The sequence below is a fragment of the Micropterus salmoides genome, unplaced genomic scaffold, assembly GCF_014851395.1.
Source record: "Micropterus salmoides isolate LMB-PRFRI ecotype aquatic unplaced genomic scaffold, ASM1485139v1 Ms_hic_scaffold_14, whole genome shotgun sequence".
Lineage (NCBI taxonomy): Eukaryota > Metazoa > Chordata > Actinopteri > Centrarchiformes > Centrarchidae > Micropterus > Micropterus salmoides.
Window position 1 is genome coordinate 4,115,793 of NW_024040485.1, and position 21,917 is coordinate 4,137,709.

The 21,917-nt window shown below is 40.5% G+C and overlaps 2 protein-coding genes, 1 long non-coding RNA gene and 1 pseudogene across 9 annotated transcripts in view; 1 reads left to right on the forward strand and 3 right to left on the reverse strand.

The window, feature by feature from the left end:
* The window catches only part of zmynd11 (zinc finger, MYND-type containing 11), a 35,028-nt gene extending 26,273 nt beyond the window's left edge, over nt 1-8,755 (reverse strand). For 2 of the 5 annotated variants that reach the window (XM_038717275.1, XM_038717274.1), the window contains exons 1-2: nt 8,573-8,755; nt 229-364 (exon numbers count right to left, since the gene is read on the reverse strand). In XM_038717275.1, coding sequence (XP_038573203.1) covers nt 229-359 — 131 coding nt within the window. In that variant the 5' untranslated portion in view covers nt 360-364; nt 8,573-8,755. The remainder of the gene's footprint in view (nt 1-228; nt 365-8,572) is intronic. The other 3 variants (XM_038717273.1, XM_038717271.1, XM_038717272.1) reach the window with 2 other exon arrangements.
* Nucleotides 6,850-18,700, forward strand: LOC119901693. Its single transcript, XR_005444234.1, has 4 exons — nt 6,850-8,071; nt 16,916-17,046; nt 17,325-17,392; nt 18,581-18,700. It is a non-coding gene; the product is annotated as an uncharacterized LOC119901693 (long non-coding RNA).
* On the reverse strand, nt 10,929-13,423 carry LOC119901689 (annotated as a pseudogene).
* On the reverse strand, nt 17,807-21,716 carry LOC119901691 (fucolectin-1-like). Of its 3 annotated transcripts, XM_038717277.1 has the most exons (7): nt 21,567-21,687; nt 21,320-21,358; nt 21,006-21,032; nt 20,565-20,856; nt 19,903-20,048; nt 18,464-18,806; nt 17,807-18,364 (listed from the first exon to the last, which is right to left on the reverse strand). In XM_038717277.1, exons 1-7 carry the CDS (start codon nt 21,652-21,654, stop codon nt 18,361-18,363), a joined length of 939 nt encoding a protein of 312 aa, XP_038573205.1. In that variant the 5' UTR covers nt 21,655-21,687; the 3' UTR covers nt 17,807-18,360. The 3 variants fall into 3 exon arrangements, with proteins under 3 accessions (XP_038573205.1, XP_038573206.1, XP_038573207.1); XM_038717278.1 differs by lacking the exon at nt 21,006-21,032 and having other exon boundaries at nt 21,567-21,691; XM_038717279.1 differs by lacking the exons at nt 21,006-21,032; nt 21,320-21,358 and having other exon boundaries at nt 21,567-21,716.
* Between the last annotated feature and the right edge of the window lie 201 nt (nt 21,717-21,917).

Consider the following 21,917-nt stretch of genomic DNA (forward strand, 5'->3'; position numbering starts at 1 on the left):
ATGAAGTCTATTAACTCTCTCACTCTTCTAATCCCATTGACCTCATCTGTACTGGACAGGTTAATTAAAACTCAAGGGACAGCAGATAAAATCAGAGCTATCTGCATGATTTGGGTCATTTAGGTAACCCTTTAAAGTATCCTTTAACAGAATGATGTGAAAGGACTGTAATGGATCGTACAGACACACCATGAAAGATACACATCATCGTATCTGTGGTGAACTTACTTGGAGATCCTGTCCATGTTTGCAATTTGTTTCTGGTTGCGGATAACCTCAATGGCCGCCCACACATACTGAACCACCTTGGGGTCCGCCTGCCTCTTCTTCACCACGCGTGACATGATTTCCTTATTCATCACAACTGTGGGAAACAAAAGACGACAAGTGAACACAAAGACTAGACTGTGCAGAACCTTACGAATGACATCTGACTGTCTTTAAAGACATTACTGACCATTAAGTATGATCAGGTGGGCGGCACCTTGTCCTGCAACAGATTCATAAGGAACCGAAAACTTTTCTACACTTCTCATAAATACGGAGCCCCCTGGGGTCAGCTGAGAAAAAAAAAAGAGCCATGTGTAAATCTGTTCTCTTGTTTACAAATCATGTACTTAGGCATGTCATTCATGGCCATGCTAGCTTCTCTGTCCCATCCTCTGCGGTTGGTAATGAAGGTAATGTTTTTCTTCAGTTGATGAGTAAAAAGTAGAAAGCGTAATAGAAAGAAGAAACTTTCTACCTGCTTTGTTCGCAAGTGTTGTTTTACTCAACCACAGCATGCTTGTTAAGCTAATACAGTGTTACCCATACACTGATTTATTTGTGGCGGCCCGCCATAATATCAACGCTGACCGCCACATATTAATTTTCTATTTTTTGTACTAGGTCCATTTAAAATCGAATTAGATCGCAGAGCTGCACGCAGTGCATATATTTGCTCAGTACCCCCCCTCGCTTGCTCTCTCTCTCTCTCTCTCTCGAGCACCGCTGCACTGTACATAGCTAGTAGTCAACATCGACTGCACGCACCCCACAGTCCACCAAACGATTGTCCGAAAGCAATGGCGTACTTAAGCAGGGCATGTTTTTACTATTTGTAGTAGTTTGTTTGTTATTTCACCATTTAATTATACTTGATTCTCCTCCTTCTTTAAGTGTCACTCACTTATTGAATCTGCCTCTTTCAGTTCTCTTCACTCTCACCTCTCACTGCCTCCATGTTGTTAGTGAGTTTGAGAGTAGACTGCTGCGTGCAGACCATAGACTGGTGCAGAGGGAGGGACGGGGCTGAGAGAGAGGAGCAAACGCTGGCAGGACTTTACGGAAACATTGCTAATTAACTCAACATCACTCTATATCGGTATAAACGGTATTGTCTAATAAATTATAACTGTGTACCTCATTATACTGATACCGCTCTACTCTATGGGGAAAGATGGCCGTTATCATCCCCCTCCCGCTAGAAAGCCAATCGTCTGCTTTTAACATCCAAAGTGGGAAACATATTTCAGCCACTCGTGTGGTTCCATTGACATGAGGGTCTGTTTTTTTGTATAACCGGTCGGGATCATTTTGGGGCAAAGTTGTCAAACTTTTTCAGCGACTTTTATTAGACTTTACTGGTGATTCTATTCATGTCGTTTTGATGTCCCAGGGACCAATAAAAGTGCAGTTCAGGCTCTCTCCCCATTCATTCAGATGGGTGCCTGGTCTTGTTAGTACGAAATAGCTGCCCGAAGGTGATGCCAAGATGGCTGCCGAGTGGCATGACTTGCCCATAAGGACTTTGTTATTTCTCACCTCGACTATTGCAATGCCCTCCCAGCACGTCTCCCAGCTTGTGCAGCAAAACCCCTACAAATGGTTCAGACCACAGCACCATGTCTAGTTTTCAAACCGATCCAAAAGGACTCATGTCACTCCATCTCTCGGTGATCTCCACTGGCTACCCACGGCCTCCTAAATGTAATTCCCCCCCAAAACTACTAGTGTTGCACAGTGGGCGGTATTATGGATATATATCCTTACAGGCAAATTCCTTTGTTTTTGTTGTTCACTGAAGACATTTGGGTTTAAGATCAAAAGATGAGACAAGTATTCAGAATTTCATCTCTCATTTCCTGGTATTCACATCTAGATGTGTCACACTGTTTATATTAGACCACAGCATTCTTAGGTGAGCAAAAGTAAAGGAACAAATAATCTTAAAGTAAATAACATTTAATATTTGGTGGCAGAACCCTTGCTTGCAATAACTGTCTCAAGCCTGCGACCCATCGAAATCACCAAACTGTTGCATTCTTCATTTGTGATGCTATTCCAGGCTTTTAGCGCAGCTTCTTTCAGTTCTTGTTTGTTTCGGGGTGTTTCTCCCTTCAGTCTCCTCTTAAGGAGGTGAAATGCAGCTCTACTGGGTTAAGGTCAGCTGATTGACTTGGCTAGTCTAAAACCTTCAACTTTTCCCCCTGATGAAGTCCTTTGTTTTGTTGGCAGTGTGCTTTGGCTCATTGTCCTGCTGCATGATAAACTTCCTCTCGATTAGTTTCAATGCATTTCTCCGTAAATTGGCAGACAAAATGTTTCTGTCCACTTCTGAATTCATTCTGCTGCGACCATCATCAGTTACATCATCGATAAATATTAATGAGCCTGTTCCAGAAGCAGCCATGCACGCCCAAGCCATGACATGACATGACCTCCACCATGCTTCACAGATGAGATTGTATGCTTCAGATCATAAGCATTCCTTTCTTTCTCCACACTTTGGCCTTTCCATCACTTAGCTAATCTTGGTCTCATCAGTCCATAAGATTGTGATCCAGAACTTTTGCGGCTCATCTCTGTACTTCTTTGCAAATTTCAATCTGGCCTTCCGATTCTTGCTGCTGATGAGTGGTTTGCATCTTGTGGTGTGGCCTCTATATTTCTGCTCTCTGAGTCTTCTTCCAACAATGGATTGTGATACCTTCACCCTGCACTGTGGAGGTCATTGCTGTTGTCACTTACTGATGTTTTGGGGGTTTCTTCACAGTTCTCACGATATTTCTGTCATCAACTACGGTTGTTTTCCTTGGCCGACCTGTTCGTCGTCTGTTGCTCAGTACACCAGTAGTTTCTTTCTTTTTCAGGACATTCCAAATTGTTGTGCTTGCTATGCCCAATGGCTCTGGTCAATTTTCCTTCTTTTCTCAGCTTGACAATGGCTTGCTTTTCTCCCATAGACAGCTCTCTGGTCTTCATGTTGGTTTAACCTCTTTAACAGGAAATGCAGTCTTTATAGGTTTGAACCAAGGATGAAAACTTAGACTAGTCATGCAGAGCTATTTAATGTTTGGATCAACCAATCAACCTAAAAGACAACACCTGGGCAACAAGAAACATCTGGCAATCACGTTCCAATAGTTTTGCTCACTTGAAAAATGGCTGGGTTCCAACATAGGGTGGTATGTCCTGAGTTGTTTAACACATCTAGATGTGAATACCAGGAAATGAGAGCTGAAATTCTGAACTCTTGTCTCATACTCATCTTTTGATCTTAAACCCAAATGTCTTCAGTGAACAACAAAAACAAAGGAATTTGCCTTACTGTTCCAATACTTTTGGAGGGGACTGCATGGTGTCGCCATAGACAAGCTCCTGTGTGTGTGTGTGTGTGTGTGTGTGTGTTAGGGTTGGGCGATGTCTGCAAAATTTCCATCGGACGATGTCTACAATGCAACATCGGGATCAGGTGCTCGTGCGTGCATGGACGAGGGAGGCAGCAGTCGTCTTGCATGTGTTCTCGCGCAGACTTCACTCGTTAAAAAATGGTAGACTATTAACTTACGTCACAAGTCGCAGTGGATTTTTCCCGGACGGACCAGGTAAAGCAGCAGGGAACACACAGTTCAGATGTTGGTTTCAGTTGTTTGATAGGCTGCGTCATTAGTAAGCCAAGTCATTAGTGCGGCTCCCCTGCTGTCATAACAGATCACGGGTGAAAATATACGGAAAAAGACGAGTTCTCGGTCATTTAGGTGACTATAAAACATACTGCTGATGGAGAAAATGGAGCAGACAGGGGGAGAGAGAGTGACAGAGAGAGGCAGGGCAAGCCGGGGGTGTTTACCTGACATGTAGGTATGTGTGAGTGTGTCAGAGTGTAGGGAGAAGAGAATTCTGAGGCAGGTGCAAAGCATACTTTAAAACAATGATAAGAATTTGTGGTAATTAAAACCTGCTTTCACAGGGTGGTATAATGTGAAAATGTGAGATATTTTTTGCTGGGGGGCGGGGGGGCCATAGCCGGTGGAACCTAGTGTGTGTGCACAAAATACTCGAGTTGACGACAAATCGTTACGCTACAACGGTGAAATTCAACCATGGTGTCCAGTCAGGAGATGCAGTTAGCCTACTTAAACTGATGTGAGAAAAGTATAATTCCACTAATACAGACGGGGATACGGTGAATATTTTACAAGCATGAACCAGGTAAAGCAAGGTTTAACACACCTGCTTTACTAAAAGCATAAATAATATGTAAATTGTTAAGCTACGAGTAGAAAGAAGGTCAGCTGGCCGCTAGACTACTTTTCTGCAGTGTAAAATGCCATAGGCTCAAGTTAATAACGGAGACTAGCAGGTCGTAGCAGTTATAACCCGTCATGGTGGTTCGAGCTGAAAAACATCACAGCCTGGCTGAGAGGGAATAGTGACTTTTACATAGGGGCGGCGCTGTAAACGAAATGGTGCGCTTGATTTATAACGCAAGACAAAACGAGTGTTGTTGCTAAACAGCATGCTGCACAATAATCATTTTAATTCAATTAACTTGTTTTGGAAGCTAAAATTGTGATTAAAATTTGATTAATTGCACAGCCCTAAAATGTAGTTATGTTTCAAATATAAATGAATTTTAAACCTGTTCTGAATATATTCTTTTTTGAAAATGATAACTAAAAAAATAATTACATAGTAATAAAAAAATAAAAAAAAACACTAAAAGCCTTTATAAAGAACACAGCCGATTAGATTAGGGCTGTACAATTAATTGAATATTGATCGCGATTACGATTTTAGCTTCCCACAATTGTGCACAGAGCACATAGAACTGGGCAGGAAGTCAGACAGAACAGCAGAGAGAATCTGGGTCGATTTTCAAAATAAAACAGACAAAAAAAAGAACCATTTATCTACATAGCCAACTTAATGATAGAAAAGCCCAAAAAGCAAGCACTGATTACCAGATCAACAAAATCTAAACATGTCATGTCGTAAAAATGTTATTTAGCCTATATTTTGCTTCTACGAAATTATGCACTTTAAGGACCAGTCTTGTTTTTAGACTTTAGCAGAAATGCAGCACAACATGGATGTGAAAGTAGCTGAAAATGCAATAAAAATATGTTATCCCTAAAAATCAATAAATAATCGTGATCTCAATATAGATCAAAATAAACGTGATTGTCATTTTGGCCATAATCATACAGCCCTAGTATGGATAAGCTAAAAGTATAATCCTAACAATACCCACCCACCCCTACAACTGGTTACTGTCTGACCACACTTGCTGCGGATGGCTTACCCAAAACAAAAACTCCTTCCAACGTCATCCTAATTCAGCTCTAGGCCTAGGTGTATTTTTTCCATGGCTAAAATAAATAAATAAAAATACTCACATAGTGGAAGAAACCATTAAAATGTGGATGGATGACTTAACTTACATTTAGAGAAGAGTCATTATACTTTAAAACACAAACTTTGTAATATTTCTCAGTATCATACAAATATGAGTAAACAACACACAGGGAATATGGGTAAGGTCGGGTGACAGAATGGAATAAGTGGAATTTAGTTGTAATTAACATTGCTATGTGTCTTTCTTACTGACTGAATGTCAAGTGGATACTTAACACATCCTTTGAGTTTATCATTTTTAAACTGAGCAACAACTGAATCATTTTTAAGCAGACTCCTTCACAAAATATTTGACATGTTATTGAGGTATTGAGGTATTTTATTTCAGAAGTAAAGGCAATCACAATAGTTTCAGATGCTTTGAACTAAACTTGTTGGGAAATGGCACGTGTAGCTTTGAAGCAATGACAAGTCCAAGAAATATTTGTTGTGACCTTGATCATCACTCTTCACAGGCCAGGTGTTCGATGTGTCAAACTAAAGCTGCAAACACCTTTGTGTTGCAGAGATAAATTTAATATTATGCTCACCGTCTCCTCTCTCCTATCCAGGCAACATTTATTTGAATCTCTTATGTCTTCCTTATTCCTCCTGACAAGCACAAATTACATCAAATATGTATATTATGCCTTGCTGTCATTAAAAAGACATTCTTAATACCTCAGACCATGTCCCTCCATGCCATGAGGACATCACAACAAATACTGCTGGTGATAGATGCTCAGAACATGTCAGAGGGAATCTGACAAGGACAAGTCTTAGATAGCTTCAAAGGTTCTGAATACAGCTGCTTTGCGTCTTTAATGTGGTGCACAGGCCTGGCCTTCTCCGAATATCTTAAGGAATTAAAATCCAATTTTATGCGGTCCTCCTCTTAACCATCCGTGAAACTAAAGATGTCACTTTCATAAATCTCAGCCAAAAGCTAACCATAATAACGCTCAGAGCATTTTTCTATGAAGGAGGAGTCTTGGCTTTAGTGCGCTTTATGGTACAAGAAGGCTATGACAGACATTGAGAGAGAATGTTCCTATTCACACTTTTCTCGTGAGACCATGAACTGTGGTTTAGGGTTAAGAAAAACATGTGAGAAAAATCTACAAATGTGGTCTCCAGAGCAAATAAGGAAATCACCCAAGCGGAAATCAACACAGAGCATGTGGTCACTCTCAGCAAACAGGCAAAATATACAGTCTAGTTTATGTTTTAGTCAGACTGGTGGTTTCTTAGGCTGAGGTAGTGTGTGATATTATCATCTCCGTAAGCACAGTAAAGATTTTGACATCCATGGCACTTTAGAAAGTTCTGCAGTGTCTGCCCCAAAAGCAGAATTGGTATTCTTGTTGGTCGTGGTATGACTACTTGCTAACAAAGACACACTAGAAACATTTTTTTCCAGCAGTGTGTAAATATTCTGACATTTACTTTAGGGTGCACATTATGCTACACTGAACAATGAGGCATGGTGGAACAACATTTTTCACTCATCTTGGCTTGAAATATCATAGCACTCTTGGATGAGAGAGCAACAGTGAGGGGGAAATCAACCTCGAGATTATAAGCAGGTAGTTTTGCAGACTTTACAGCATCACAACACAGCTGAAGGAGAAAGAGGGAATGGGAGCTGTAAGGTGACAGTGAGTAATATGAGCTCCCCGATTATGTGTAAAGTGCAATAGGTGTGAACGAGAGCCACCTGCACCTTGATGCCAAGGCAGCATGGCCACTCCTGCTCTCCCTCCTCCATATGCTTCAGCTGGGCTGGCATGTACACCACAAGGCCACCTCTGCCTGGCGCACTGCTGTCAGCCTGCACCTCTGTCTCCAGAGAGCTCACACTACATGCTGACAGGAGGGCGGTTATGCACGCCAACGTGCTCCCCAATCAATTAGGCAAGGTGTGCGAAACTGGAGCTAATTAAAAGACAGCCAACACAGGTTGAGAGGGTTTTGTGGTTCCTCTAAGACAAATAAAGAGACTACATAGCGTTGTTGTTATTCTTTTAAGAAAACCGGACAGCTCCTTTCCTTACTTAACCCCACAACAATCATACCTGTTAGTTATGATAAAGAAAATAAACTCTGTCACACATGTTTGGATGTAAGTTAGGGCTGTCAATAGATTTTAGCATCTGCCGTCCACCGTTAGCCAGCTAATATCAACCACACTGACATGCGCCGTTCTGTGAAAGAAGATCCGGATTATCACACTGTTATTTAAAACTCAACAACAGACCTCACAATTAAATGGCATACTAAACACCACTCGTGGATTTGCCAACAAAGAGGTAGCGTTAACCGTGGAAGGCCACGGGCATAGCTGAGTATAGCTACTACTAGCAGGCTAGCAAAGGTCCAAAACCAATGCTTGCCAAGACAAAGGAGTGATGTAAGTTAACTTATTCTAAATAACTTAAACCAGCCAATGTATGCTGCTTATATATTGAGCGATAGCATACAACCCCAAAACAAGCACGTACAATCCATGGTTAGCTGGCAAGCAGGCTGTCGTGGGGAGTTAATTTTTGTTAGCGATGCTACTAAATTGTCACGTAGCTAACTTTAGCTTGTCGGTTGGTAAACCTAAGCTAATTAGTCAATTTGTCAGCGAACCTCGACACGATTCGCAGTCAAAGCGACACGTTAGTGATACTGCGAGTACACGTGAAGCTCCACCCGTCGTCACAAAACAGCAAAACACAGTAGGCTAACTAGCTTACATACTCGTTTGTTTTGGAGGGCGCCATGTTCAGTATCCTCCATCACGGGATAGCAATGGCAGCTACGGCTAAGCTAACGGTGCTAGCGCCTGTAGTTGCTGGCTGGCTGGCTAGCCGCAGTGTTGTCATTGAGCGTATGTCGTTTTCGTAAGAATAAAAATCAACCTCACCTTTGCTACAGTGTCACTAACACACAGCGCTGCAGGAAATCCGCGAAGGATTGAAGGCGAGGCAGCTTACATTAGTATTTTTCGGGCTAGTTGAGGCTGTGGATGGCGGTTTACTACCAGCTGGCCACAGTAAAGCAGCGCTGGGCTGGGAGGTAAACACAGACAGCGCCAACACAACCGAGCAGAGCTGGTGAACCGGAGGGAGAACTCTAGTGGTGGAATCCGTCTTACTGCACCTGATACCCGGGATGATTAAAGGGACAACCCTATATTTTTTAGATGTAAATTTGCATGCCATGTAGCGAGAGTAGGCTACTATAACGACGCTTTACTCTGAGTTTGTATGGATTATGAAGAGAGAAAAACATGCTTCCCTCATTCATGATAATAATTATAACATTTGTAGTATAACTTTTTTTTAAATTTAGAAAATAAAAGGAACAAAATAACTATATTAAAAACCATTCCGCTGTAAATAAAGGGGATACTTAAACTTTCCTGCTGCTAGGGGCTTTTCCGAAAGTAGGCCTACTTGCTACTCCCTCCTCTACCTACTTCCACTCCATCTGCGCGTTCACGCGGGAGGTCCGCCACATTGAATTCCATCAGAACCACTGAGCGCGGAGAGGTAGTGGGTTATTAAACGCTCCAGTGCCGAGTGAGCGTCGATGCTGGCTTGTTGAAGGAACAGCCTTGGCTGCACGATGGAGTTCCGTGTAACTACGCCCGTAATGTAGAAGTTTTAAATTCCGTAACTACACAAATATTTCTACATCACCATTCACAGTTAACAACATAGCCTAAAGATTATATTGTGTTTTTATAAAATGCTCTTGTCTGACAGAGAGTATAACTGTTGTTTTTATTGAATCTTATTCATCCCATACGAAAATCTTAAGCCAAAACAAAAGTAGCCTACACAAAAAGATACGTTGTATCACAACAAGAAACAAAGGCATTAAAGAAAAATATTTAATTCTTTAACAGTTTTACTGTTTAATTGCTTTAGCCTATTCTTCAGACTATATAATGCTTCAATATAATGTTTGATTTCTATTTTGAAATGTTGTATTTGTGGTTTCTTTTTAGATCATTTGCGTAAGTTAATGTAAGAGGTTCAAAATATATAGCCTATGACTTTACAATCAATTTCAATTTTATCATTAAAAAAAATTTTTTTTTTCATAAATAGCTGAACCAGTCAACTTCCTAAAGAAATATTCTAAATCTAACCAAAATAATGTGGTTCCTAAACAAACATGAAATAATTGACAAATGGTTTCAGGTTCTTTATTGTAAAATACACTTTTCCTCAACATCAATCCTGAATCTTTAAAATACTATTGTTTGTTTGATATACGTATTACAACAGTGAGTAATGACAAAAGACTTGCAATGGTGTCACGAAGTAGTGTGGGCTCATGGAAGCTGTTGTCTTCACCATCATTGCCTTCATTTCAGTCAGCTACACCTTGTTAGGATTACTTCAGTGTTCATCATTCAGTCGTTTTTAGACATTTTAATGCGTAAATATTACATATTATATCTTCAAGACTCCATTTAAGGAGCAAGCAATGATCCAAATGGAAACAAATGCTCATTTACATGGATTTTTCAAGTCAAACTCTTAAGTAGTGTCTGAAAATATGTCACATTTATCCAGGCTAAAAGTTAAGTATTGCACCTTTTAAATTAAACAGAGAGCAGAAAACATAATTGTATGGCAACTTTTAAAAAGTCTATGTATGTTGTATTTCAAAAAATTATAAACAGACATTTTGCATGCATATTCGCATGTTTATCTAATTAAGCAAAGCAAGAGGAGCCTTGATCCTCACCTTACAATGCATACATTACAGTAAAATAATGTATTGCAAGAGTATGAGACATCATGTAGCACTCTTTACTTGATATGGCTGTTGTTTAATGAACAAGTAAAAATAATATTCACAATAACATATGGTTTTAGTTAATAATTAAGTAAATATCATTTCTTAATATATCTATCTAAAGAAACCTGATTTCTTGACTCGCAACTCTCTGCTATCTCATAGACCTTTCATAGATCTTTTGTACTTTCTCAGGCACCTAACCCTCACCACTAGATGTCACACAAGGACCATTTCCGTACCTTACAGGGTACTTTTTAGACAAATGTACCTTTAGGGAATAAAAATGATAGCCTACCTGCACTCTGATCCATGTACTCCTACTCTGGAGGACTGAGGACCTGAGACTGGAGTTATGACATCAGTATGTCTAAATTCATAATAGTTGTTGACACAATCTAAATAGTTGTTGACACAATCTAATGCCCAGGGCTTGTCATTGTATCCAAATGCATATTTATTTGAATTCCATGCTCTGCCAGTATCCCTCTTCTGTACATTTACTTCTTCACTCCACCTCCCGATAACAGTCAAACTCTCTCTACTCAGGACCTGCCTATACAAACTGAATCTGCCTGGGTCTCTAGAATATGACAGTTCTTCTTTCATTAATGTTGCTTTTCTGTTCCTCTCAGATAATAACAGATATGTGTGTGCTGTGTGGATCCAGTCTGATTTCATGTGAATATTTTAAGAGCTCAGCTCTGGTCTTGGGCTCTGGTTGTGGCAGTAAAACATCCATTTTCTCCCTGTCAGTGAGATGTCTGTCCATTTCTCACTCAGAGCGTCCTGTAGTTTGTCTCTGACTTCTGAACAAATGCTCACATCAGAGCTTCTTTTCTCCATGAGATGGATCAGCTCAGTGAAGATCTTCTTAATGTCTTTCACTGCTTCATCATCATGAGCAGTGATAGCCTCCATGGCTAAACAGACACAGGAAGGAGCTCCACCTAAAGAAACACAAACATTTACACAGCAACTAACAAGAAGATGTCAAAGTGTGTATACATTCAAACATCTATGTGAAATGTTACCTATTCTACTTTTGTTGTATTTTGTTCTTCTACATTCCTCTGTTCTGCTGTGCCAAACTGAATTTCCCCTGTTGGGATTAAGAAAGGTAAATCTTATCTCTTAAAGTACCCCCCATAATGTTTGACTGACAGGTGATCTCTGTGCAGTGAATAAATGCCAAACAATCAGCTCTCAGCAACGAACATGAAGACAAAACAAGTTTAAGGATTAAAACAGAATTTAACCCTCTGTGCCTTATCTGACTATTTCAGTTTACAGAACTCAGCAGTGTTTCCACAAGAAGAGTAAAGTGCAAGTCCAGCATAGAGAGGCTGAGTGAATGTTGTCTGGACTCTGTGGAGGAGAGTCATGGTTTCAGAGACGCTGTAGAAGGACAGAATACCTGCTCTGTGATCCAGGTACACTCCTACTCTGGAGGACCGAGGACCTGAGACGGGAGTTTGGACATTATTGTACCAAAACTTACAACTGTTGTTGTGACAATCTAACGCCCAAGATTTGTTATTGTATCCAAATCCACATTCATTCGACCTCCCTGCTCTGCAGATATTCTCGTATGCGACTGCTATATAAACTCCTCCCTCTCTCCACTCCACCTCCCAGTAACAACGTCCAGTCAGACTCTCTCTACTCAGGACCTGCAACCATCCAGTAAATCTGTCTGGGTGACGAGAATAAGACTGTTTTTAATTAATGTTGCCTTTCTGTTCCCCTCAGATAATAACAGATATGTATGTGCTGTGTTTGGATCCAGTGTGATTTCACGTGAATATTTTAAGAACTCAGCTCTGGTCTTGGGCTCTGGTTGTGGCTTTGACAGTAAAACATCCACTTTTCTCCCTGTCAGTGAGATGTCTGTCCATTTCTCACTCAGAGCGTCCTGTAGTTTGTCTCTGACTTCTGACACAGACGCTGTCACATCCTCAAAGTAGCGCAGAGGACGTTTCTTGATGCTGGATGAGTCTGTAGATTCACTGAGTGCTGACACTGAGGGGCAGTTGTGTAGAAACTGGTTGTGATCCTCTGTGTGTGAGAGCTGCTTCAGCTCAGCGTCTTTCCTCTTCAGCTCAGTGATCTCCTGCTCCAGCTTCTCCTGAAGCTCTTTGACTCGACTCACTTCAGTTTCCTGCTGGGATCTGACCTGCTGCTTCACATCAGAGCGTCTTTTCTCCATGAGACGGATCAGCTCGGTGAAGATCTTCTCACTGTCCTCCACTGCTTCATCAGCAGAGCCATTGATAGCCTCCACCTCCTGCTGAAGCACCTTCACATCTTTCTCTCTGTCCTGGATTCTCTGCTGGATGTTTTGTCGACTCACCTCGAGCTCTCTCTGCCTCTCAGTCCTTTCTGCTGCAGCTGAGACTGTGTCGTGGCCTTTATGTTCATCCACAGTGCAGAGATAACAGATACTCTGCTGATCAGTACGGCAGAGCATCTTCATCACCTCATCATGACGAGAGCAGATGTTCTCCTGGAGCTTCTTGAGGGGCTCCACCAGCTTGTGTTTCTCAAAGGCAGGAGATTCAAAGTGAGGCTGGAGGTGTTTCTCACAGTAAGAGACCAGACAGGACTTGAGGGCTTTCAGTTTTCTCCCAGTGCAGAGATCACAGGCCACATCTTCAGGTCCAGCATAGCAGTGATCAGCAGGAGCAGCTTGGAGTCCAGTCTTCTTCAGTTCCTCCACTAAATCTGCTAACATGGTGTTTTTCAGCAGGACAGGCCTCGGTGTGAAGGTCTGCCTACACTGAGGACAGCTGTGGATTCTCTTCTCCTCCTCTTCATCCCAGTGGGTTTTAATACAGTTCATGCAGTAGCTGTGTCCACAGGGAGTAGTCACCGGATCATTCAGTACATCCAGACAGATGGAACAGCTGAACTTTACTCGGTCCCTCTGAATTCCTTGCTGTGCCATTTCAGGTCTCTGAGGCAGTTGCTGTCAGATGCTTTCGCTTTCTCTTTGAAAGCCAGGTCTACAGGAGGCTGGTATAACCACAAGGTAGTTTCACCTACAAACATGACTTAATAATCCAGCGGGGACGAGAGCAGAAGGCAGGGTATAAGAGCCTGAGCTGATAGCCACGGGAAACAGGTGTGCCGATTGCAGATTGTCTGCAGCTGGGACGATCACCAAAGCACCAGAGGCACAGGCCACAACTCCGCCCTGAGAGAGAGGAACGCTCCATGCAAAAATAACTCCAGCACAGAGAGAGCAACACAAAAATAAAATTGTGACATTTTGGAAGGTTATTAAAACATTTCCAGCCAACAAAAGCTGTAGATCAGCTGCTGCACTCACGTGTCCACCTGCGAAGAACGTGATGTTTATCGAGCTTTATTACCTGCTGTAATCAGCTGTTCCGTTTGTTTTGGAGAGGAGAAGACCGACTTCGGCTCTGTGTAAAAACCTCCTGACGGATGAAAACTTAAAACAACAACTTAGGACCCAGTATTTAGCGTAAACACACCGCTGCAAGCTGGCTGCTATATATTTAATGCCAACATACGATCTCAGACGGACATCGGCGAGACTTGTGTGGCTATTTTTTGACTGTTGATTGTGATTTATTGGTTTGCAAACAAAGGTGGAAAAGAGACGAGCAGTTATAGAAAGACACTGGACATTCTCCAATTAAAGCCAGTAGCCTCTACTCGCCCATTCAGGCAAGCGCCACCCCCCCAAAGTACCGGTACTTTCAAAAGTGCTACCACCTGAGCAGGGAGTTTTTCGGGGGTAAAATGAAGACCTACATTTAGACTCTGGTCCCTCCAGTGGAAAAACAGTGAGTTCCTCCAAAGGTTCCTAGTTCCGGGGTCTAGTTCCTTTGGTCGAAACGCAGCTTATGTGAATGAGCATCAGGAGAAAAATAACAGCACTTCAAATTAACTTTCTTTATGGTTCCTTCAACATAGTTTCTTAACAATACGACATGGTAATAACTACTTAAAATTGACGGGAACTACTAAGTACCTGTTAAAGATTTTTTAATTAAACAGAGCAACAAAACAGCTTATAAGGCAAAAACATTCTTTGATCCAAAAAAAGGAATTTGAGGCTTCCTGGCCATCTGGCTTTTCTTATCAGTGTGGCACATCGGCGTGAAAAGGAGGGGGCAACCTGTGTGTGTGTGTGTGTGTGTGTGTGTGTGTGATGCCATTTGGCCCTTAGTTTATGGCCTCTAGTTTATGGCCTCTGTCCATAGAGGTTCCTGCCAACCTGGTTCAGGGTGAAGTTAGTCTCTGGACAAGGTTAATATTTAACAGTCATGCGTAGAGTCCATTATCTCAACTTCACCGGAGTTGGTGGATTTAGTGGTCAAAACTTCTCAAACGGTGTTTTATGTAGCAAACCTTTCTTTCTTTCTTTTGGGGTATTTAGGTCCTGGTGTCAGCCCGTCTGTTTGGGGGGTGATATCTCACCCCCCTTCTATTAGGAAGAGACAAAGAGAGAGATTCTGGGTTCTTTCCTTTTGGCATAAAATAATTAAATGAAGACTGGTTGGTTCACTACACTGGTCTTTGTGGATTTCTCAAGGGATTTTAACACAGTGCAACCTCACCTGATGGGACAAAAATTGCTCCAAATGGACGTGAACCTTATTCTCTGGATCCTCTCTTTTCTGATTGATAGACTCAGAGTTAATGGTCACCTCAGTTCTTCCAAGACAGTCTCCACTGGAGCCCCACAAGGCTCTGTAATCTCACCGATTCTGTATACACTATACACTAATAACTGCAGGAGCAATAACCCCGGTATAACATACATTAAATATTCCGACGACACTGTGATCATCGACACCACTAACTCTCTAATAATAATAATAATAATAATAATCCTTATTTGTAGAGCACTTTTCAAAAACAAGTTACAAAGTGCTTTAACAAGTGTAAAGAATAATACAAAAAAAACAAGATAAGAGCATGAAAAATTAATATAAAATTAGTAAAATACAATAAAATAAAAGGGATAAAATAAAGTCAAATAAGATCGGGACAAGGTCTCCTATAAAAGTATGTTTTAAGAAGGGACTTAAAAGAGTTCACTGATTCATCCGACCTGATTTCCTCGGGCAGACTGTTCCAGAGCCTCGGGGCCCTGACAGCAAACGCTCTGTCCCCTTTAGTTTTCAGTCGAGACTCTGGAACAGACAACAGACCTCTGCCCAAGGATCTCAAGGTACGTGCTGGTGTGTATGGGACTAAAAGTTCAGAAATATAACAAGGCGAGAGGCCATGAAGAGCTTTAAAAGTGATCAATAGAATTTTAAAGTCAATTCTAAAACATACTGGGAGCCAGTGTAATGAAGCTAAAATAGGAGTAATGTGGTCATATTTCTTTGTTCTGGTTAAAAGCCTGGCAGCTGAGTTCTGGACAGTCTGGAGTCGATCAATAGATTTTGGGGTTAAACAGGTGAAAAGGCTGTTGCAATAATCCAGGCGTGATGAGATGAAGGCGTGTAAAATCTCTAAGAGAGTTACAGACTGAGATGGACATCTATGCAGAGTGGTGCAAGCAGAACTGTCTTGACCTCAACCCCTCTAAAACAAAGGAACTGGTTGTTGACTTCCGCAAACATGTTTCCATCATCCCCACTCTGTTAGTCAACAACCAGCCAATTGAAAGCGTTGAATCATATAGATACCTTGGACAATAATTGATCACAAACTTACCTACCAACCAAACAGTGGAACCAGTCAGTCTTGATAGCTTTTTACAAATGCTTAATTGAATCTGTAATAACCTTCAATATATCAGCCTGGTTTGGATCACTATCAAACATCCATTGCAACACACTAAACAAAATCATAACAATGAGCAGTATAATCAGACAGGTGCTGGAACCACTTATCAGTATTTGCAACAGGAGGACTAAACTAAAAGGAACACAAATAGCCTCAGACACCACTCACACACTGCACTACAGTCTTCTACCCTCAGGCCAGAGATACAGATCTCTCACATTCAGGACTAGGAGAGCCATTACAAGTTTTGTGCCCACGTTCATTAGAAACATGAATGGTTGATTAAGTTATTTATCAATGTGTATGTCCATGTGTGTTTGGGGATTTTTTGGCTTCCCATGTGGATTGGGGATTTATTTTATTTCTTTATTTATCTGTTTTTAACTTTTAATAATAATAATTTTTAATGTTTACTGCCTATTTATCATGTATTTATTGTACTTTTCAAGCTTTACTTATTTACATAGAACTGTTTATTGCTTACATGTAGTGTGTGTGTGTGTGTGTGGTATATTTTGCTGTGTTTATTTTTTTACAGTGCAGACATGTACTCAACAAAGAGAAGCAAGAATAATGATAAATACTACAGAATAATACAAATATAATTTGTATTTATTGGCTTAAAATAATCCTTCTGGTTGTTTCCTCTGCTTCATAATTTAAATCCCTACTATGGTAGGGCACTTGGACCCTGAGGGAGGCTGCCTTTCGTCGCTGCTCTGCCCAGCTGCTGAGCAACGTTACTGCACAGAGAGAGAGACATGCACATAGCCACATGCAGACATGGTGAAGGAAGATTGATACAGCATGGTGAGTGATACAGAGTGAAACTGTAAATTGTTGTTAGTGACTGTTACTTGCTGAACTTAAGCTATGTTAAACTGAAGTAAAGTAAAGGGGATGTTTTAACTGACTATGGAAAACTCTTTACATAGTCAATGTGTGATAATGTGAATGCCATTAATATTGCCTATCTCTAGTAATCTATTTCAAAAAAATCAGTCCCCATAGAATGTTGTTGTCTGTGAAAACTAGATGTCATAGTGTCCCAGTTAATGCTGTTGTATATCCTTCCATTCATTGACCAGATGGATATTGAAGATAATTTAGGAGAGAGAGAGAGAAGTAGGAGAATGGCAGGGCAGCTGATTCTGAGGTCAGTAAGTTAGTGGTCTACAGATCTAAGGAAATGTGGGCTGTTTTGTTTTCTTTAAAAATAGGCATTTGTTGTTGCTATATTCTGACCAACTTAACTTTCTGCATTTATTGGCTGTAATAAATTAAATAAATATGTAGCTGTTGCCTAAATGGCTAGGCTATACCTACATGGGCTTATACCCACAGGTATACACACAGGACAATAATGCAAAACTCCCTTTTAGGAGGTAGAAATCTTGAGCAGAACCTGGACTCAGGCCCCAACAGAGTGACACCATACAAATGTGGCTCCATGCAAAAGAAGATGATGCATATTCAAAAATACTCGAATACAAACTAAGGTCCCGCCTCTGACCATTCAGGTATCCAATCACAGTCTAAGATAACTACTTGGACACGCCCCTGAAGAGAATTAATTGTTCAAACACATCAACTTTTATTTAGACTTGATATTGGTATTCCAAAAACAATAATAAAGAAAGGCAAATTTGCATCTTCATAGCGTGCCCCACCAAAAAATGTCAACCCATATATTAATACATACATTAAGCAGTTCTTCCACATATTCCCTATACATTCAGAGGAAATAACATATGCAGTAAATATCATTTAAAAAGACTTATTGAAGTATGCAAGTGTAGGTTTACAAAACATATGTGGCCACATAAAATTTATTTAATATGAATGGAAATTAGGAATTTCTTAACATAATATTGACAGGCCATTTAAATCCCAAGGATCCAGTTTCAAGAAGAGAATAAAAAATGTTGACAACATCATCATAAAATCATTGTATCAAAATATCATAAATTACAAATGTAGGATACATTGACACTAATTCCATAAACTGTTGCAATTACTAAAAAAGCAAGTGATATATGTGTTGTTGTAAGTCACATTTAGTGAGGAAATGCTCTGTGCTTCATCCCTTTTATCTGGAAAGCTGCTGCTCTGGGCCTGAACCCATCACCTGTGACACATATGAGAGACGTTGTCACAACACAACAATGTCACCACCGTTACATTTTTTTATAGCAGCTGAGAAAAACAAAACATTGATTTCTCTTACTTTGCACAGATGAAATAAAACGTCTCGTAGTCAGAGGTGCTGAACCAGAGATGTTCCTCTCGTGTCTCCATGGCACCACTCATGCCACAATCTCCTCTTTTCTTCTCTGGTTTCCAGCGATTGAAGTCTAGGCGCTGGTCATCGACCCAGAACCAGAACTCCAGGGTGCAGGTGTAGTGAAGGCCCAGCCACACAAAGGGAGTGTTGGCCTTCTTGGCCTCCAGCTCAGCCCAGGCCTGGGTGTCTTCATCAACGATGGAAGCCAGGTCCATGTAATTGTCCCTGCAGTAGTACAGGGCCTCTTCCCACGTCTTACTCTCATTGATCAGCACAAAGGGTGGATCTAGAAAAACAAAACATCAGTGTTACATTTTTCAAGCGCATTGAACAGGGTGACACACAACAAGGACTTTAAGAGCAGAGGGTCCAAAAACAGAGGAGTCATCCACTTTAGAATTCTTTCCTCTGATAATGGCATCATTCTCTTAATAAAGGAGGCTTTCAACTCTTTCTCATCTTAAGGCTCAGAATATAATAACAAAGGGTATGAGTGAGATGAAAGTGAACATCTGAGAGAAAAACTAAAAGGTGCAACACGGGTGCATACATCATACACACATAGACCAGAATGCAATCCTTCCTGTATCAGACCTTGGGCTCTGTGGCCATCACTTTTGAACCTTCACCATGATTAGCTTGAACAATTAGCCTACATACAGCAAGTCAATTTCAATTCATTTAAAGCTTTGTAATCTACTAAAATAATTTTGTGCGTTGTTTTTTTGTCTTACTATTTGTCCTAATAATTGTCGTGGAAATTGTATTCCTGGTGAGAGGTTGAGCAAATAATTGAGTTACAACCAACCGTTGTCTTTGAAGAATTTATTTAACAAAAGAGAATAAACAGAGAGGTACTACAACAGAATCAGCTGGACCAGAGGCTCTGTCTCCTAAGACAGTCACTAACGTCTGGCCCAGAGCAAACAATTGCATGATCACTTACACAGTCTGAGCATCTATGTTTTGGGGAACAAAAGATCCTTGACTGGGACCAGTCAAGGAAGGAGAAGAACAGCTAGTGAGGAAAACAATCAACAACCCCACATCCCTGACCTAAACCCCACACATGTGGACAGACTGGAATAAGAAGAACAATAATAAAGATGGAACAGGTTAAAGATTTAAAACAATATATACGACATAATAAAAGGAGAAAAATAGCACTCTTATAAGTGCTTGCATCAAAGATGATAAGTGTAAGAACAAAACAATTTTCTGCCCTTACAATAATATCTGCTCTTAGTGTATTAATTCACTTTTTGTTTAGCTGTAAAGGAGAAATTTCAGTCTTCAGTTAAAGTATTAACTCATGTCTCAACTATATCTGTGCACTGCAGTGAATAAGCAACTCACGTTGTGGGTGAGAACATTTCTTGTACCTGTTATTGTGCCGTAGATCATCACTTCACACAGAATTAACGGTTTATTTCCTGGATAGAAGACAGTGATGTAGCGCCCCGACATGGTTGTATTACATGTGAAGTTATTCGAATTGTTTTTTTTGAAGTTTGTGATGTTTTCACATCTGGAAGAGAGAAAAATATAAACATACTGTACATTAAAAGGGAGAGAAACAGAAAGGGCAGGAAGAGTGATGTTTGTGCTTGCTTTGGATTTGTGGAAGCTGAAAAAAGGAAGCAAGTTCTACAGACACCTCCGTCACCCAGAGAGTAACTCCATAATTCTGCCAGTGTCTGTGGGGCTATGAAGTATACTAAGCTGCCAGTCTGTATCTTATGTTGTTGATTGATGCACCAACAACACACTCAGTTCAACGGCCAGCACTAAGTACCTTTTGTTAGGTTTCAACGCATCCAAGATTTTTAAGGCTTTAAATTTAATTTTTACTCTGAAATCAAGTCACATGGGTTAATCTATTGTCACTGGAGCTGTGAGTTAGAAATGTCACTGGAGGCATGAAAACTCAAATCTATTATGACCAGAAACCCTCTTCAGATATATTTGTCATTTCTAATCCTTGAAGCCAATCTTAGATAAATTAAATGTGAAATGAAACATTCAAGTAACATAAAGGTATTACATGCTGTTAGTGATGGTGTTGTTTTCACGCGAGCTCCCAATGTGGATCTGAGCACCACTTATGTCAGTGTTGTCCTCAGCTGTGTTGTAGATAGTGATACAAGAAATGTTGCAGACACGCAGCAGGTCAATTCTCCACCAGGGGTCTGACTCCTTCCCAGTGATAGCACATGTCGTCATATTCCCATCAGTAGCTCTTGCAGAAGAGTAGATGAGTTGATTTGCATCTGTGTAGTTTGATTTCTGAGATGTTTTTGTCCCATTAAGTGGTAGGCGTTGTGTGTTGCAGAGAGCTGTAAATGAAAACAAAAACCTTGGACCAATACTCTTATTATAAATATTGGCCCTTACATATTTAGCATAGAAATATTATTATACTTTCCTTTTTTTAAAATAACTTGAGATAAATTAAACTGATGAGTGTAAAGAAATGCTTTTAGTCCTGTACCATCATCATTTTGTGCACTTCCTGTGAAATGTTAAACACCAGAAGATTATATAAGAATTCCTGCTTTCATTTCAATATTTAGATTTTAGTCATATCAAAGTTACTGGCAACAGTAAGCACAGAATACTCATCTTTCAAATATGCCATCCTTAAATATTTGGTGGTGAGCAGTTTGCAGTTAAACACAATTAACTGTTTTATTATTTTATCCATGACTCACATTTTTGTGGCTCTGCCCTACAATCTCATCTGTGTATCAACTGTTTAAAAGATCGCTGACATGCATGTGCACAAAGTGATCTGCTTACCAATCAGGGAGATGAACAACAGACTCCACAGCATCTTTACTGTGGAGGAGAAAACAGCATCAGCAATACAATAGCATAGCAACATCAGTTGATTAGAGGCAAGTCAAATATTCTACACAAATGACAGATGCATTGAAATCAGAAAAAAAGATTTCAATGTCTTGCTTCTGTACATCTTAGACAAAATGCGTGACTCTATAACATTAGAAAAGTGAAAATGCTATTTAGGTTGTAGTATCTCACTCACCTTTTTCTCTCTCCCCAATGATTTTAACATGATGCCCTCTGCCAGCTGCAGCTGCACCTGTACTTCCTTCCCTGAATGCTGCCTGCATGAAGATACACTAATCACAAGCAACGTCACCTTTGCTACTCTGAGTCAAGCTTTTATTTTCAGCTTTTAGTCAAAGCACCTAGACCAATATTTACAAATGTCCATGCATTATGACTGCAACATAAGACTACATACTTTCTCCGGTCGAGTGCATCATGGCTCTGACAGATGCAAATATCTGTGCATTTCCTTGATATTTGCCTCAACAGAGATGTTGTGTATTAAAAGCTATTTCATTTTCTGATAGAAATCTATTCCCCCAGC